At 36.3% G+C, this 17728-nt stretch overlaps 2 protein-coding genes across 6 annotated transcripts; both read right to left on the bottom strand.

Moving 5' to 3' along the window:
- Positions 1-28: 28 nt before the first annotated feature.
- On the bottom strand, positions 29-7300 carry LOC140764269 (protein CONTINUOUS VASCULAR RING 1-like). Its single transcript, XM_073102739.1, has 7 exons — positions 6965-7300; positions 5086-5138; positions 3326-3435; positions 1629-1796; positions 1457-1554; positions 520-646; positions 29-351 (listed from the first exon to the last, which is right to left on the bottom strand). The coding sequence occupies exons 1-7, from the start codon at positions 7103-7105 to the stop codon at positions 254-256; spliced, it is 795 nt and encodes a 264-aa protein (XP_072958840.1). The 5' UTR covers positions 7106-7300; the 3' UTR covers positions 29-253.
- A 3799-nt stretch (positions 7301-11099) lies between these two features.
- Positions 11100-15911, bottom strand: LOC140765947 (pentatricopeptide repeat-containing protein At2g13600-like). Of its 5 annotated transcripts, none has more exons than XM_073105288.1 (3): positions 12976-15911; positions 12004-12901; positions 11100-11251 (listed from the first exon to the last, which is right to left on the bottom strand). In XM_073105288.1, exon 1 carries the CDS (start codon positions 15454-15456, stop codon positions 13150-13152), a length of 2307 nt encoding a protein of 768 aa, XP_072961389.1. In that variant the 5' UTR covers positions 15457-15911; the 3' UTR covers positions 11100-11251; positions 12004-12901; positions 12976-13149. The 5 variants fall into 5 exon arrangements, with proteins under 5 accessions (XP_072961389.1, XP_072961393.1, XP_072961388.1 ...); XM_073105291.1 differs by lacking the exon at positions 11100-11251 and having other exon boundaries at positions 11275-12144; positions 12740-12901; XM_073105289.1 differs by lacking the exon at positions 11100-11251 and having other exon boundaries at positions 11275-12135; positions 12740-12901.
- Between the last annotated feature and the right edge of the window lie 1817 nt (positions 15912-17728).

Below are 17728 nucleotides of genomic sequence, written 5' to 3'. Positions count from 1 at the left end.
ATAAACAGATTATCTTATAGGAGGCTCAGAAAAAGAATGCACTTGGATAAACAACCTATTCCTTGGCATGCAAGAAAACTAATACAAGAAACATATCAGATCTGCTTCACCTAAATTTTGCACAGCAAAGAAAATCTAGGAAGATTAAAAAAAAATGCCATCAGAATTTGCCTGGCCAGCACAGAAGTCTTTAACAGGAAGGAATAAACTCCTAACAGCTTAGAATAAACAACGGTAAGCAAGGCCGTTTATCTCAACTTCGATTAGATCTGGTTCTGTCCACTTGGATACCATGTGGATCCAGTGTTGAGAGAACTTGAGGCATTGACATCCCCCCTGAGACCACAATCTCTGCAATTGAAACAGGGAGAGAAGAATGTTCAAGAAAGGAAAAAAAAATTAAAACCAAAAAGGGTCCTTTGCTCTAGGAAAATATAATGATCACAACATTGAGAAGAACTATCAACAAGCAGCACAATACATCTTGCATACAACAATCACAGAAGGTCAATAGCTTACCAATCCCTTCACGAACAGATAAATTTGGTCTAATGACATCCTTGGAGTTGACGAGAAAAACATCACCAATGTAGAGATGGTTGGTTGGAACATAGACACAGCATAGCTCCTCATCTCCAGAATAGCTCTGTCAAGAGGGCAGAAAGTGAAAAAAAGAGAAGGCCAAAATTATAAAAGTAGAAAAAGAAATGGAGAAGATATGATATCAAAATTTAGCAGTAATTCCTAACATATGGCTAATTTGACTTCCAAAGGTTGATTATTGATAGCTAACATCATATCCTCCAAAATAACCCTATGAGATATATCAAACAAGTATATGAAGCTGTAGAATTATTTTTGTCCATAGACATTGACAAGAATAAGTGAAAATCATTTGCTACATTAGAGAATATTAAAACATGGTTGTAAAGCAGATGATTGGGACTACTGGAAAACATAGAAAAGAAATGATTGGACCAGACAATATAGAGGATAAGTTAAGTGAGGACCAACTAAGATGATTTATACATCTCTAACAAAGACTAAATAGTGCACATGTATGGGTCAGTGATTTTATTCTAGTAGGTGCCTGGAAAGGGGGGATAAAATAACTTTTTCCCCCATTTCCGTTTTATAGTTGTTACGGGACAAAATTGGTATTTTGGATAAAAAGTAGCTTTTGTCAAATTATTTTCATAGAATAACTATCTCCCACCAAAAAGGTGGAACTATTTTTATCCCTACTTAACCCCTCTTTGCCCCAAGCCGTTCTTGGTCAAAGCATAGTCAAAATTATAAGCTGGGAAAAAAAATTCCATAAATCTGACGGCAAAAAGTTGAATAAAACTTGGCTGTTGTTATTGCTGTTGTAATTACTGTTGTATGATATTCTGAATGGGCAATAATTGAAATGGATGACATCAAACAAAAAAAAATCACGAACAATATTCCAAACCTGAAGGACAACTGTAGAAGTGATGAATCCAAATGCATATTCTCCGATCCTGGGATGCCTTAAAATAGCCACTTCCTTGAAGGCTTGTGTGTTCTGATCTGTAATTAGAGAATGTTTAGTTATAGCAATTGAATTGCACATCAACAGAACAATATAGATGAAGGAAATTTACCAGGTGATATGGCAGCACTAATTTGCTTGGATGCATTGTAAATATGGCGAACAAATGGCATTCGCTTGATAAACCACTCTCCAAGGTTAAGGATGGATGCCCCCAGCCAAGATGACATGAACACTCCAACCAAGAAAATGAAAGTTAGAGAAGTTATGAAACCAAGTCCTGCCAAAGAGAAAGAGCTGAGGTGAGCCTTTGATCATGGAAGTAAGAATCTGGAGCAAGATAATTTTCCTAAATTGCAAAGTGCAAAGAGAAGTATTAGATATTTAGAACAAAGAAGAGATTAGAGGGTCCACGTGAAAGCAACCCATCCACCACATGAGAAGAAACAAACAAAATGAGATGAAAAAAAGGAACATGATAGCTAACATTCAGAGAACAAAGTAGAGTTTTTTATCCATGTTGATTCTGACATATCAATGTTTTGTATGTTGGACGCGGTTTACGAGCAGTCACCCCACTATATGGTGCCTAGGTAGTAGGCTGCCACCAAGACCGTCTAGAATTTTTAATATATAAAAAATGTATGATAATATAATATATATTATATGAAAAATTAATAAATAATTCCTCTAGTAGAATAGCAACTAATTTACAAACAGTAATCACAATTATAAATAATAATCAGCAGAATAGCGAACATACATACTAGCAAATAGTAATCACAGACATTAATCCACAAATATTAATTACATACTTGCAGCAAACAAATAGTGATTCACAAATAGTAATCTTTCTCGGGCTCTTAGCAGAATAGTAATTAGCAAACACACGTAATTGCTAACATACCTGCAGAAAAAAAAATAACATTTATTTTGTTGATTGAAAAAATTACACCAAAACCACCAAGGCGACCCTCCTGCTTTTGAGGGCCGCCTTCTTAATTTGTGGGGCAGCTGGGGTCTGTAATGATCCCTAGTTACACCAAAACACCAAAACAGTGCAATATATTTATATATATAAAGTGCTTATAATTTCTCCTAGTTAACCCTTAGTAAATCCTCTTCTCTTTGAATGAATTGGTAATGATGTATGCCTCTAGGTGAGGTTGGTCAGGAGTTAATTACCCTCATCTGTAAGTCTGTAATGATCGTCCCCAAGATAAACTATAATATATGCCATATCAGCTTATGCTCAACTTTAAGCCTTAATTGCCCAGTGTAACAAGGGAATGTGAGCCCCACTCAATGGCTCACATAAGCTTCTCATCTGAGATATGACTGACCCTGCTGACATATCTGGAAACACAAATATACCCCCCTTAAAATAGTAGAAATGGTCACTACTTCTGACATGCCATCTGATGAGCATTACAAAGTTTAACACAAGACACTTATGACCACTTGTTTTGTTAATAGATTTTACGGGAATAAAATTATATATTAAATGATTATAAATTACAAGAAAAATGATCGCATCTACTACAAGTTATAATCGTAGTTCTAAATACACCTCTAACTCCAGACCCATAAGATGCCCAGATGGCATTCTAACATGGATGCATATAGATGTACTTCCATGTCAGTGTGAAATCCTCAATATGTACCTGTTAACTACAGCAAGTTTCCAAGTAGGAAAATAAAAGCATTAACTTAAGAAGTAGAATTATACTAATAGATCATCCGCAGAGCAAGAAAAATCAACATAATATTCAAAAGTTCAAACCTAATGTACAAGTATGAGATGCATACCGAATATGTCAATTCCCAGCTGAGTATATATTGGAGAGAAAAATCCATCCACAAAATGAATAAACCACCATGTGATATAGAAGGTGATCGCAATTGGAAAGAGGATAAAACTGAAAATATAGAATATGAAAGAGAAATAAGGGCATTCCCAAAAAAAGAACATGATATAGCTCATTCTCTATAAGTAGATAACCAAGTCATACTTATTGATGTAGTCTCTCTGAAACACTAAACAATAGCCAATTTCCTTACTAATTTAAAGAAAACTTTATATGCAAAAGAACCAGAATAAAAATATCACAGAAAATCAAGCAGACTCGTCAAAGGGTTATATAAACAGTACCAAGGAAAATAAATTATGCAATAATAAAGAGTTAACATTACATGTGCATATACATATATTGGGCAGTATGCCAAGATCCTGATGGAGGAGATATGCAGTGTGATTAACATAATTTGTTTGGGTTTATAGTTAATCATCCAAACTTTTACTAGCAGTGACTTCAAGCACTATGCAGTGCCAAATAGTTGGACACCGCCAACTTCCTTGTCCCACTAATTTAGGTTTATCTCCACTTGACTGTGTTTTTTCACTTATTCCAGTTCAATAGCATATCCCTGTGTCATTGTTGTTATCCTTCTAATGAGCTTCAAGGAATTGCTTCTTAGTATTGGTGATATTTGTTCCAACATTTGCTTCCATTTTAAATAATCACCTCCATTAATTTGGTTCTAAAATGGATCTTGTTATACTTCTAATTTCACATTGAAGATACGACATTTTCTAGCATAAGTTTTGATCATATTTCTACTTCAGTCATTTAAGGGCATTCTTTTTAAGAATAAAAGGTGCCACACATGAGTAAGATACTCATAAACATGGATCCCAAAATCGGTCGATCTGGATCGAAATCGGCCATAACTAATCCTAATCCGGTCCCAAAACCAATCTGGTGGTCTGGGATCAACTAAATCGGCCGTATCAGCTAAAAACATCAATATTGGTTAAAATTAATTTTTTTAAGATTTAGGTCAAATCTAAAATGTATCTAATATAGAAGACATTAGTAATTAATGTCATTAACTGCCTTTTTTTTAAATTTAATTTTTATTCTCTATCTCCCACACACTCTCACACTCCACTGAGCTCACTCGGCGACAGATTCGATGAGCCCCTCTAGCTAATCCACAGTTTGGTGAACTTAAATGAGTTTTTTTTTCTCTTTTCTTACTACCATAGAACAACAGTTTAGAAAGATATCTCTCTTTATATTGTTCTGCAGTAGCAATCTACAAGTATAAAAATTTGTCTAATATAAGTCGAAATTCATTATAGTTTTTAGTGAATTTTTTCTTCAGTTTTTAGGCTTCATATGTGACTAATTTTTATTTTCTTATTTTTTCTATTATTTTTTATATAATTTTAGAATTTTTTTTGCATTTTAATAATATTTAAAATTTACGTAATTAAAAATAGTCAAATCCGATACAGGCGGCCGATACGACAAATACATATCGTTTTTACTAACAATCAATCCCGATCCCGATACCGAGTATTAGAACCTTGGTCACAAGTTCTTGAGGTCTATGAATTTCAACTGAATTAAAAAAAGCGTCAATCTACCATTGCTAATAGTTATATAGTTATATAGAACAGTACATGGAAATATATAGTAAATGTAGCTAGAGAATAATATCAGAGAAAGCATCAAAGAAAATATATGAGAGAAAGCACTAAATACTAAAAGAACAGAACTAACCATCCAGTCATGAACTTCTTGGAAGCCCAACTACGAACAACTTTATAAAATGCCTGTAAGGCATCAAATCAGTTAAAATAATATTAAACTTCTTAAGAGATCCTCTTAATGACAGTACTAGAAAAAAGAATAAATAACTAAATAAGCCTGACAAATGCATGACAATATACTACAGAAACCATGAGTAGATTAAAGATAGTTATGCAATTGTTCCATCAGCTATTGCATCAAGTTTCACGTATTGTGTCATATGACATATATGAACACAACCTCTATTACAATTTCTCATCCTTCATCTAGAATATCTTGATGTGTCATTTGGAGAGTTGATTCTCTGTTGCATAAGGGGACTGACTAAAACAATATATCATTCTTGTAAATAATTCCACAACATAATTGTGTCTTTATTTCAGGTCCGAAATGTACAGTATTCTCTAACAAATGTTTATAAAGCTTAAATGAATAAATCAAGCTTTTTTATGGAAGAGAAAATGCATACCTATCTTTGATCTACTCATGGCCTTTGCCACAAAAATATGAGTGCAACTATCAATTGGTCCCAAGAAAATCAAGATTAACTAGTAATATGCCTCTGAAATCTTAAATCCTAGTTAAGTTAAAGGACAATAGCATTTTTAGAGATCTCTCCTAGATAGACAATCAAAAAAGGAAGATCAAAATACACTGGAGATAAAAGTGCTTCCATTATATGAGAAACTACCAGGAGTCTAGGAGTTCGAAGGACGATAACGGTTTTAGAGATCTCTCCTAGATAGGCAATTAAATAAGGAAGATCAAATTACACATTTACAAGCTCAACCAATCATGCTCATGTATTTCAATAAAAGTATTAGAAACTGGAGAAAAAAGTGCTTCCATTATACGAGAAACTACCGGGAGTCTACGAGTTCGAATGTAGCTACAAATGATGGGGTTAGAAACTTAAAACAGAAATGCTAGCGAAATATTCATGAAGGCTAACTAACGTTAAAATGCTGTTTGGTTCCATGTACTTGACAATGCTGCATTGCTCCAAATGAGAAACCAGCACAGGCAACAATTTTAGATCGTCTCTTCTTTCCTTTAAGTTTTACCCCAGTTTGACAACTGTGTTTTAAAGCACACTCAATTTAACTGGATGTATAGATACTTAAGATGGTTCTAAATTGGCTATGGGAAAGACCATGTCATGAAATTTATAAACTAAAAAATGACTTTTAAAGTATCCCCTATATCTATAGGAATATTTTTTTTTCACATACATCAAGACAAATGACCCCTAACTGGATTTACAAAATTATCTTCCAGGCTATATAGAATGGATACTGAGATTTCTAGTGTTTCAAGGAAAATGTAGCATTAAACTAAATATAGTCTATGTTTTTCTTCCTTTAGAAACCTAATAAATGCAATCTTAAATACAAGATGGAGTCTTCCAAGTCCAACAACTAATAGCTTGGCCGGTAACAGCGGAAACCAATTGGTTCCTCGAATAATACTCAAAACTCGTCTAGACATCGTTCTCCAACAATAGAAAGTTGAAGCAAGAGAGAATAACTACTCCTCAAGCAACCAAAAAAAAAGGGGCTAAAGAAAACCGCCTACTGAACCAGCAAAAGAAAAAGTAGAACACCTCTGGCCATTAAACTGACCCAACTCCAACCAAAGAATCCGAAAAGGAAATCCTTTCTCTACTATCAAATGTACCTTCTCTTCAAACAGGGCTAATCAAGAAACGAACTAAAGATCAAAACACGAAACGGGATTTGCCTAAATCTATTAAGAAGCATCCTCAAAATCCAATTTTTAAAAGAACCCAGCTGACCAAAACATGAAATAAAACAAGAAATATGAGAGACAGAGAGAGAAATGGTGGAACCTCTCGGCCAGAGGCGGCGGCGGCAGATGAGGCGGAGGCCTTGACATCGGAGCCAACGGCGGGGTCACCGGCCACTGGGATCAGCAACTCGCGATCTCTCTCCCTGCTCGCCATGGCGATCGACAACTTCTCTTCTCCCATCACCTTGTATTCATCCCCTCTCTCTCTCTCTCTCTCTCTCTCTCTCTCTCTCTCTCGGATAAATTTTTAATCTTTAGTATATCTTCTACCGAAACGGAGACAGATCGAAGGCGATGGTTTCTCTATCTGTCCCAGGGATTAGCATGTGGGAGGCCAATAGCAACTGCACCACCAAACGCTCTCCTCTCTCTCTCTCTCTCTCTCTACAAATATCACATATAATTTTCTCTCTCTAGAAACATAACAACCTTATTTGGAAACCTACTAAATCCCTCCTATCATGATTTGAAATCTTAATTCTTTTTTTCCTAATTATTTGAAGCTATTAAGTTATGACATTGTAATGAATTTTATTGGAGGGACAACTTCTTAACATTCTAAGATGTTTCCTATCTTGATTCAGATCTTCTTGAAGTGAGTATACAATGAGAGCGCTATGCAAAAAAAATAAAAAATACAAGAGATTAGAACATCACATTTTGAGTTTTATAATTTGGAAAGGGATCGGTTCCATCTCATCCTAACCGTTCTAATCAATCAAGAAAGAGAAAATTATATATCAAGATGCACCATTTTTAGTCATTCGAATAAGACTGCGAATAAATAATATATATCATCTTTTAATATATTATATTGGTTAACTTATGTAGCTCAGTGGTTGAGTCCTATCATAGGCGGCCTATGATAGAGATTATAAGTTTAAATTCCCTTATAAATGTTGGAATTAATATTTAGTATATTTTTTTATTGGAGACGCATTTTTTACATTACTATTAAAATTTAGGAAACTGTTGCTTAATGAAAGATTAGATGTTCTTTCAATGCTAATATGTGCAGAACCATTAAATTCTAGTTCAAAGTTATCTTGTTTACTATAACCAATGAAATTTGGGGCTACTAGGAAAATGTTCAGTTTTGAGTTTATTTTCTTTTGAGATAATGTATGTAGACTTTTAATATTCATTTGATAAAGTGTTACATTCCACATATGTTGGTGGATTAGTTAGACTGCTTAATCTATGAGCTACCCCATTATTCGCGCGACGCATAAAACAGACTTGAATCCTAAGGTAATTAGAAATCTACTATTTAAGTTCAAACACTAGCAAGTATATAGATCAGTTGTGTTGTCAATCCATCCGTTAATAGCCTTCGCAACATTAAGAGAGGCATTGAAAAATCCAGTTGTCCTCTTGCTTCCAAAAATCTACACCATCTTCATTCATTCTAGCAGAGCAAGGGTTTCCTCATTTAAAGCACTAGAGTAAGGATCGATGAATGCTTTTAGCCATAGAAAATAGATCTAGATGCCTATAGAGCATAATACTAAGACTGCCTTTGCTAGTACTCATCCATGAGGCATTTACCCAACAAACCAAATCGTTACTTTGAGGTGTCTCCTTTGATTGTAGGCTTAGCACGACGGGTTACTCCTCTCTATGTAGAACGTTGGTGATGACTTTGCTTTTCATTGTCCCTCGATAAGTCTTATTATTTCTTATTTTTTGAATCTCCCACATCAAGGTGAATGTGTATGCGAGCTCATTTGAGGTCATCCTCTCCAACATATGCATGATCCAACTTTCCAAGCGATCTAGCTCATTGCCAATCTTGAGCTCGGGATCACTTGCAAAATAAGTGGCTCGAGCGTGCTCTATAATCTCTGAACCACATCTTCAAGCTTAGTAGATAGTGTCCATATTGGGTGGGTGTTTTGCTATAATCTCTCCTACTACTATGGCCCTATTCAAGCAACGCGATAGAAATGCTTGAACTCTTGGCAAGACCTATTTGCATCCCCAAATGGTACTCCATAACTTTTGTTTGTTCACACAAGAGGTAGAGCTGGTCCACTCACCATTTGAGAGTAGGTTGAAGGCAGTTTTGACAAAGAATTCTAATAAAGCGAAGTGCATCCAAACCAATCTATCCGGCATAGTTGTGGTTGCCGAGCTAATGAAGATCTTCCTAACAGCCAGTGCTGCATCTCTCGTAAGGAGTGCTTAGACTTTTCCTTCTTCCCAAACGTGGTCGTCCATCAGGTTTGCAACCGTGACAATGTTGAGTGGGAGCTTTACCTCAACCAGATCGTATGAGATCTAGGGCTCATCAACAATCCATCAAGATCGTCCATTGCCCACCTACCATGTAACGCTTCTCCAAAGTTGGTTGCGCATCTGTAGGATAGAATTCCACGTCCAAGAGGCCTAGGGCTTCTATCTTGTCTTCCAAAAGGATTCGTTGCGAAAGTATCTTTCCTTTAAGAGTGTGGCCCAGTCCGACGCCAGATCCTCTATTACTTTAACTTTCATGGTTACAATGTGTATCACTTTTGTTTCGGTGAGCAAAATCCATTCGAAAGGGTGTCATAGAATGATCACTCCTAGGTACATCCAAAATTTATATTTCTACTATAATTAGCAAGCCAGTCGATTGCCCCATTAATTTCATGATATACATAATTTTATTTTTTTAGAAAAAAGGTACACTAAACTTACAAAAACATAATCATCAATATCGGGAAAATTAGAACTGAGTGCTAAGTTAAGACCCTTCATAATAATCACTCAGTAGCAAGTCACACAAAAACCTCCAAAGTGAGTGATGCTTATGCTTCTCAGGTAGAGAGTGTCCCATTCTTCTCCTGGTAGTTCCTAATTTCTAGCCAAGAAGTTAAATTAAAGACATTTAGATAACGGCTAAGCTCGTGCTGTGGCCCAAGTTGCAGACTGACAGCTTCGAAGCTTGAAGATAGATTGGACTGATGGACATTTTCAAGGCATCTTTTGGGATTCGGACAATTATTTATGAAAGGATGGAAGATTCTGTGCAGAGTTCTTTTGTTTTTTTTTCTTAGTGAGAGCTCACTTGTAAGATAAAAAGAGAATTTGGGCCACACTGAAACTATTGATCTAGTTCTATTAGTCTTCACAAGATTAATAGGTTCGAATCCCAATAATAGAGTTAATTTTTAGTCAAAGAGGAACATGCACATACTATGATTTCATTTGTGGATTGTTTCTTAGAACCATGGGATTTGTTCAGGTGTCTAACTTATTCAAATAGAGAGGGTTAAATCTTTTTATCTAACCTATTATTAATTCATAAACTCACAGCTTTCAATAAATAAATAATGGTCTTAATTTCAGCTGCTCAGATAACGTAAAACCCAACTATTAAGTTGCAAGCTATAGAAATTTGCAGCAGTTGGGGAGATAGAGAGAACCTACCACCATTTCCAACAGTAGAGTGCCCCACACTTGTAGGACTTATGCCCAAGCCAGAACCAAATGTGCTGGATACAAGGAGCAAATGAGGCCATTTGGACTTATGTTTGGATGTTTCAGTACATCATATCCCCACTAATGCGATGGATCCAGTAGAGAAAGAGAGAGAGGGTTTGGAACAAAATGATCTTTTAATAGAAGAAGTTATGATAACTCAATTCTTTTCTTTCAACATATTTAGCCTCTCACAACTTCTTATTTAGTTATTTTAATGAAATTAAAAGTTAATCGAAATCTGGAGACTTCCCATTTCTCTACCATGCTCAATTTCCAAACCAAATAATAAATAATAACAATAAAAGAAGGTTTCATTTTCACCTCTACAATTATCATTATTTTTCACAATAATTCCTTGAACTATTGTTCGATACAGAACAACCTAAACTCTTGAACTATTGTTCAATTTTATGACTATTTCTGAACAGTAGGATATCAACGAAGGAATATTACGTTAAAATACAAAGAGTAATGTCTAAAATTAGTAGATTACCCCTGTTCTCATCTTCAATTTCATTCAACAGCTAATACAAGAAATATTTTATTAGGGTGGAGTATGGTTTAGAAAGAATTTAGCTAGTGGAGATCTCGATCAATACTTTTTCAATAGTATTTTAGTAATTTAACCAATAGAGTTATATAAACCACATAATAGGATTAATGTGTCACTCAGTCAAAATAACGGTAGAGTATTATATGAAAAAAAATTCACGTTACAAAATTCTGTATTAATAGTAAAAATAGTGAAAATATAGTGTGTTATTTGAAAATTTCCTTGATTATACACAAGTCTTTTACAAAAGGAACAAAAGTAATGACAACAACAATCTCAAACTTTCGCATGATCATCTTCCGAGTGCTTCTACATAATAATGTGGCAAAATAAAAACGAAACTTGATCACACATCTACAAAATAATGGTAATGATAATAATCAATAAATAATATAACAACAAATTCTCAAGCTTTGACATGATCATTTTTCAATTCATGCCTCTAAATAATAATGTTATTACTTGTTATGGCTATTGTTGTTGTAGTTGGTTCATTTCCTATACCGTACATGTCTACATTAGTCATGAGTGTCATCCATCTTGATGGTTCATGGTTGGATACAACTTTGGGAACTTCAGGATCTGAAGAGGCAGCCTCTTGAAAAATAACAGAGTGAGACTCTAATACACATAATGCAGTCTATAATTTGAGGAACATATGTTAGGAAAACTAATTGACTTGAATCATTCTTCTTTTATCCTAACCCATTACCACCTCTATTTTAGAATGAATTTTCCCCTATCCTATAATTGTAGTAACTGGGATTATATCTTTCTCCTCTTCTGTAAGCTGGACAGCAAGAAGAATCTAAATGAAAAAAGATGGCTCGAGCATGCTGTAGAAATGTAAATGATCCAAATGGTATTGAAGAGGTATAATCTCATGGAGGACACCTCGGTGGAACTCAGGGACATTAGCATATCATATAACTCTCGGAAATACTGGGGGAAGTTTAGGTTGCATATTTTGTACATGACCTAGGAACCAAACTAGTTATGCGGAAGTAAATATCATTAGAAGAATAAAAACGAAACATAATGCCTTCAACATTTATGCATACCGTGAGAACAACTGCATATCCGCTGATGTACACTTCACTATGTTTTATTCCCGACTCCGTCGTCGGATCTTCTTTATAGTCCATTGAATGAAAGTAAGGAGGAACTTGTGCACAGCAAGTCCCTAATAATATCTACAAGGTCTTCAGGATTGTTGTCAAGATATTACACAAGCTTAAGACCACAAATATAATTGCTACACTAGAACAAAATGCTAGAGAATAGATACAATATATACACTCGGCAATGTCTAGGGTGCTATTCTTGTCGTCCATGGTTGATAACCGCTCCAAGATGGGCTCACATTACCGTTGGTTCAGCTGTGCTCTATGAATGGAACTCCATGTGAAGCTTACCTCTTGAAGGAGAGGGGTTTGTCCTATGGAACATGAAGGAACTCCAAAACAAACTTAAACAGTGTTCTTCCGGCCACCTCCTTATGTGGCTCACATAAAAACTTAAATACTTCATTGAGTTTACCGGTGTAACACCATGATCTACCACCTTATAAAATCAAGTTTCTAGGTTGAAACAAGTTTCTTTTACTGAATTAGAAACGGAAGAAACTGGTAACGTGGAATCCACAATATCCCAATAAGATTTAGAATTTCATTCACTTTATGCTCCTTTTGATGGGCATAGTAGCTATATAGATATGACATCAGATAACATCATAAAACTTGCAACTAAGTTACAGTAGAACTGTAATTAGACATACAAAAGTTTTAGCATGGATACCTCAGAGAAGCTTGCACCAAGTGGGATGGGTTTCCAGTATTGCCTCCTGCCATCTACTTATCATTCTTGAATGGAAACCAACTGATATTTAACAGGCCGCTTTATTCAGTCTTCAGCTTTTTGTTGCATATCAGGCAGCTGGTCTGACCTGAATGCAAGACACTGAGTAAAAAATCGAATGTATCAGCTTCACTCTACATTTGGCTAGAAATATTCTAAAGAAAAATCATTGTCACCTTTGATCATGACAATATCTTGTAACCTAAGTGCAGAGGGCCAACATGTACATTTCTTCACATAGTGCTGGCCTCCAGTCACCTCATTCACAATAAAAACTGAATGAGCAATCTTGATGTGTTTCTGTTTACAAGTCTCCACCAAAAGCTACCAGAAAAGACAAGACACATGGCCTAATACTTCCTTGAAGGAGAAGCTGGCTCTGCTATCTCATTTCCAAGTTCTGTATGAAATAATCCAGAAGAAAATTCATTCCGTGAAAGCTCTGCAAATTTTTGATACATCTCAGTCATGGCATTGCTGACATGCTTATTCACATGATAGCCAGCTTTGACTATCTGTGCGTGAAACTGCTTCCCGTTCTCCTCCAGCAAGAAGTTGCTACAAACGGACAGCATACTAACAAAAGTTATGTGATCAGGCAGCAGACCTAATTTACTCATTTGATGGTAGTGTTGAAGTGCTTCCAAAGGAAGGCCAAGTTTAGAACATCCAGAAAGAATTGTATTCCAAGAAACTATGTTCCGCTCTGGCATCATATCAAATAGCTCCTTCGCCATATCCCACATTCCACCTCTCATATAGCACCCAATAAGTGCAGTCCAACTAACTACACTATGTTCTTGCAGTTCATTGAATGCATGTAAGGCACAGCTTAGTCTATCACATTTCCCATAGAAATTTATAAGAGCAGATCCGACAACAACATTTGAATCAAGTCCAAATTTACAAGCAAGGGCATGAATCTGTAGTCCTTCATTCAATGCTAGTAGATTTGAGCATGAGTCAAGAGCAAGTGAGAATGTGACAGCATCAGCGATTACGCCAAGAATCATCATGACACAGAATATGTTGATAATGTCAGTATCCAATTTGTTCAGTCCAAATCCAGAGATCATGGAATTCCAACACACAGTGTTTGGTTCCCCTAATAAATACAGCACCCTCTTAGCAGCTTCAGACTCTAAATTGTAACTGTACATGTCAATGAGAGCACTACCTACAAAAACAGAAGAATCAATGCCAAGCTTCAGAGTTTGCAAATGGAGTTGTTCACCATATCTGAGGCCCAGAAGATCAGCACCCATAAGGAGGCTTCCAAAGGTAAATTCATCACCCTTCATCCCATCCATCTGCATTTTCCTAAAAGCTTCAAGAGCTTCTCCATCCATACCAAGTTCGGAATAACCTCCTATAAGCGCATTCCATATTGGAATGCTCTTCACCTCCAAACTCTCAAATATTTTACGGGCATTATCTATCATACCATGCTTTGCATATTCAGCTATCAGCACACTCCATGAAAAGTCATCAACTAGTAGCATACCATCAATGACATTTATAGCATCAGTAAAATACCCACATTTGGAGTACAACATCACAAGCACACTCCCAACAATTACATCATGGCCACCACCACATTTTAGTATTAAGGAATGGATTTTAAACCCTTCTTCAAAGTCCAGCAATTCTGTGCATGCTCTTAAAGCACTAACAAGTGATGCTTTATCAGGCCGCAAGCCAACTTCCTGCATCTTGTGAAAATACAGAATTGCATCCTCATTCCTGTAATGCTGAGAGCATCCGGCGACAATTGTAGTCCAAGAAACCACATTCTTCTCAGGCATTTCTCTGAAGAATATTAGTGCCTGTTCAATCTTTGAGCACTTAATATAAGCATGTAACATAGAATTCCAAGTAAAAATCTCCTTAATGCCCATGTCATCAAAGACCTTTCTAGCAGCCTCCAATTGTATACACTTTCCGTAAAGCCCAATAAGAGCACTACCCACCTGCACATGTGAATGAAGACCCAACTTGGCCAAAAAACCATGCAGCTCTATCCCATTTCTAAGAGATCTAAGATTACTACAAGCACTAACAACGCTGGAAACACCGAAATGGTCAACCTTACAATCAGAACGTCTCATCCAAACAAAATACTGCAGAGCCTCCTCACATGGCCCATGCTGATCATAGCCCGCAATCATTGTATTCCACGAAACTGCATCCCTCTTTGGCATTTCATCGAACAGTCTCTCTGCCTCACTTAAAAATCCAAACTTGCAGTAACAAGCGAGCAAGGTGTTCCAAGAATGCAAATTCTTCTTCATCATTCCATTAAAAACCGAGTGGGCATCATCTAAGAATCCACATTTTCCATACATATGGATCAAATGGTTGCAGACAAAGGTGTCATCGACAAAACCTGAGACCACCATGTGGCCGTGGAGCTGCCGTCCTAAAATGAGTGTTTTTGGTGTGGCGCAGGGCCTAAGGATAGATATGAAGGCGTTCGGATTGACCAGCTTTCCACGGCTACGGCAGAGGACGATCAAGCGGATGGCATCGGCTACGCGGCCCACGGCGGCTAGAGATTGGATGGTTTGAGAAGTTCCAGCGGAAATAGGAGATGGGTTTTGGAAAGGAATGGCGGATGAGTTCACGCTGGTGGACAAGTGCCGGGAAGAAGCCTTCATGGAGGAAATGGGAGGCTGGGCCGGAGTCCTCTAGGGCTGAGACGGCCATGATCCAATTGGAGAAAGAAAAAATTCTTGAAAGGACGGAGCTGCTCCATGGAGAGAAAAGGAATGACTTTGCAAAGATGAGAGCCGCTCCATGTAAAGAGGGATGGTAGAGATCCAAAACTTGGTTGTAGTTGCATGAGATCTTGACATCACCCTAGAGCTGCTCTTGGATTAGGAAAAATAACACAAAAAGCGATGTAAATGCAACTCAAAGAACTATGACTTCAGGGATTGCTGCGTGCGCTATCAAATTATCGACACCATTCAGTATTGGAACTGCAACTAACCAGAGAACGCTCCGCTTAGAATGCAGCGCCGGCTGCGCTGGTGTCAAACATTTTAACAAACATCTTATATGCAATCCAAGATAACACCTACGGGAGGACGTCAAATTCGTCAAAGAACGGATCGATCAGGCCTGAAATATGGCTCGATCGAGAGGAACAAAAGTTTCCAGGTCCAGACAAATCCGAATCCGGCCCAACTGGAGCACCATTGGACTAGGCCTGGACCAACCTGAGACCATTATAGAAAATATAAGAGAGCCAAGATATTATATTCATTCTTTAACTTATATCACATTAAGTAATTATTAATATATATATATATATATTAAGGTAGATGATTTGAAAATAGAGAGGTAAGAAAGGAGTAAAATGAAGAATGGAGAGAAAATTGCTGCCATACAAACATATCACTTCCTATCTTATTAACAATAAGGAGTAAAACGGGTATTTATATTCTCTCTAATATTAACCAATAAGAATGTAGAATAATATCACGTGGATAAGAATAAAAGAGTTGTATCCTACTTTTCATTAATGTTATCAATTACATCACACCCTGATAGTTTAGGAGGTCTGATTATAGCGTTTCAAATGGTAAAGAGTTATTGTGATACTATCCTATAGTTCAAACGGTGTAGGCGTAATAACTAAATCTATATTCAAAACATGCTCATCTTAATTTGGTACTTCACTTTGTGACATGTAATTGTTTTCTCTGCTGAACTAGAGAATCTTAAGGGGTGAAAAATATAAAATGTATCTAATACATTCATCCAAGTTGGGAGAAATGAGCCAATGAATTGGGAGTCTGAGAGTGCTGGCTGCATTCATCACAGAGATGCTGTTTGAGTAGATAATATAAACTCCAATTGCATTATGCTTGTGGAGTTCCTACCGACTAAAAGGAAGTGCAAAGGCTTGTCCTTTGTGGGCATTGTCACATACCTATGAGAATATAACTTTGCGGAGCTTCAGATATTTTCCTTTTTCTTTGTTATGGAGGAAGAGTTCCACCTCTCCACAAGGGCCATCTTTCAAGCTGCTAACAAATAGAGCTGTCAAAGAGAGTCATTAGCTTTGTCTGACCTATGATTTGAGAGGTTCGTCAAGGGAGAATAATTGGATTATTTTTATTTAAAGTAAGTGTTTTTTATATCTATTTTATTCTTTTACTGATTCTATTCTTTGATGGTCATATGTTATATCAAATAATGCTTAATTTTCTCTTTCTTAAAGTTATTCTTTTCTTTTCTCAAATATGTTTTCTACTTACTGTGTTGGTGACACAGCTGCATTTATCCAACTCTTGCATGCTCATGCAGCATGATATTTACATTGGTTAATTAATTTTATTTTTATTTTCAATTGAAAAAATGACAAAATTTTATAAAATTTATTGTATGAATTGGAAGTGTTTGTAATTCAACCCTACAGTATAAAATTGATGCAAAGTACTCTTAATGAGAAGAAAATAGTTTTAATGACTATGTGTTGCACTAATTTTTTAAATCGCTGCAACGTAATATCCCAAAAATAAATAAATAGACAAATAAAAAATAAAAATAAAATAAAACAAAATTTTGGACACAGGCTGAACACGTGCACATAATTCTTCTTCTCCCTCTGTATCCTCGTCATCTTTTTTTCTTTCTTCCTTTTTTGTAGCCAAATTTTCTCTTTTGTCTTCTCGCAGTACCGGAGCGTCATTGGAGCCCACCAAACCCATGATTTGAATCATCAATGAGTCCCTTAACCCTCTTTTAAGTTAATAGTGTTTAGTGCTTGTTTAGTTTTTTTCTTCTCTTGTTTCGGCCTTGATAGAAATCAGTCGATTAGTGACCTCTTATCTCCCCATGCTGCCTAATAGCTTTCTCTCATCGTCCTTTTTTCGGTGATACCCATAGTTGGTCATTTCTCCCATTGGTTGAGGCTGCACA

The sequence above is a fragment of the Typha angustifolia genome, chromosome 8 (genome assembly GCF_048772165.1).
Source record: "Typha angustifolia cultivar Huaian chromosome 8, ASM4877216v1, whole genome shotgun sequence".
Lineage (NCBI taxonomy): Eukaryota > Viridiplantae > Streptophyta > Magnoliopsida > Poales > Typhaceae > Typha > Typha angustifolia.
Note: the sequence above shows the minus strand (reverse complement) of the source record. Positions and strands in the feature narration are given on the sequence as shown.

Excerpts from the sequence above, each read along its gene's own strand:
- LOC140765947 (XM_073105288.1), bottom strand. The coding sequence starts at position 15,456 with ATGAAGGCTTCTTCCCGGCACTTGTCCACCAGCGTGAACTCATCCGCC.
- LOC140764269 (XM_073102739.1), bottom strand. The coding sequence starts at position 7,105 with ATGGGAGAAGAGAAGTTGTCGATCGCCATGGCGAGCAGGGAGAGAGAT. Across the intron at positions 5,139-6,964 it reads CCGCCGCCTCTGGCCGAGAG|GCATTTTATAAAGTTGTTCG; the intron begins GTTCCACCATTT and ends GATGCCTTACAG. Across the intron at positions 647-1,456 it reads CTTCTACAGTTGTCCTTCAG|AGCTATTCTGGAGATGAGGA; the intron begins GTTTGGAATATT and ends CCCTCTTGACAG.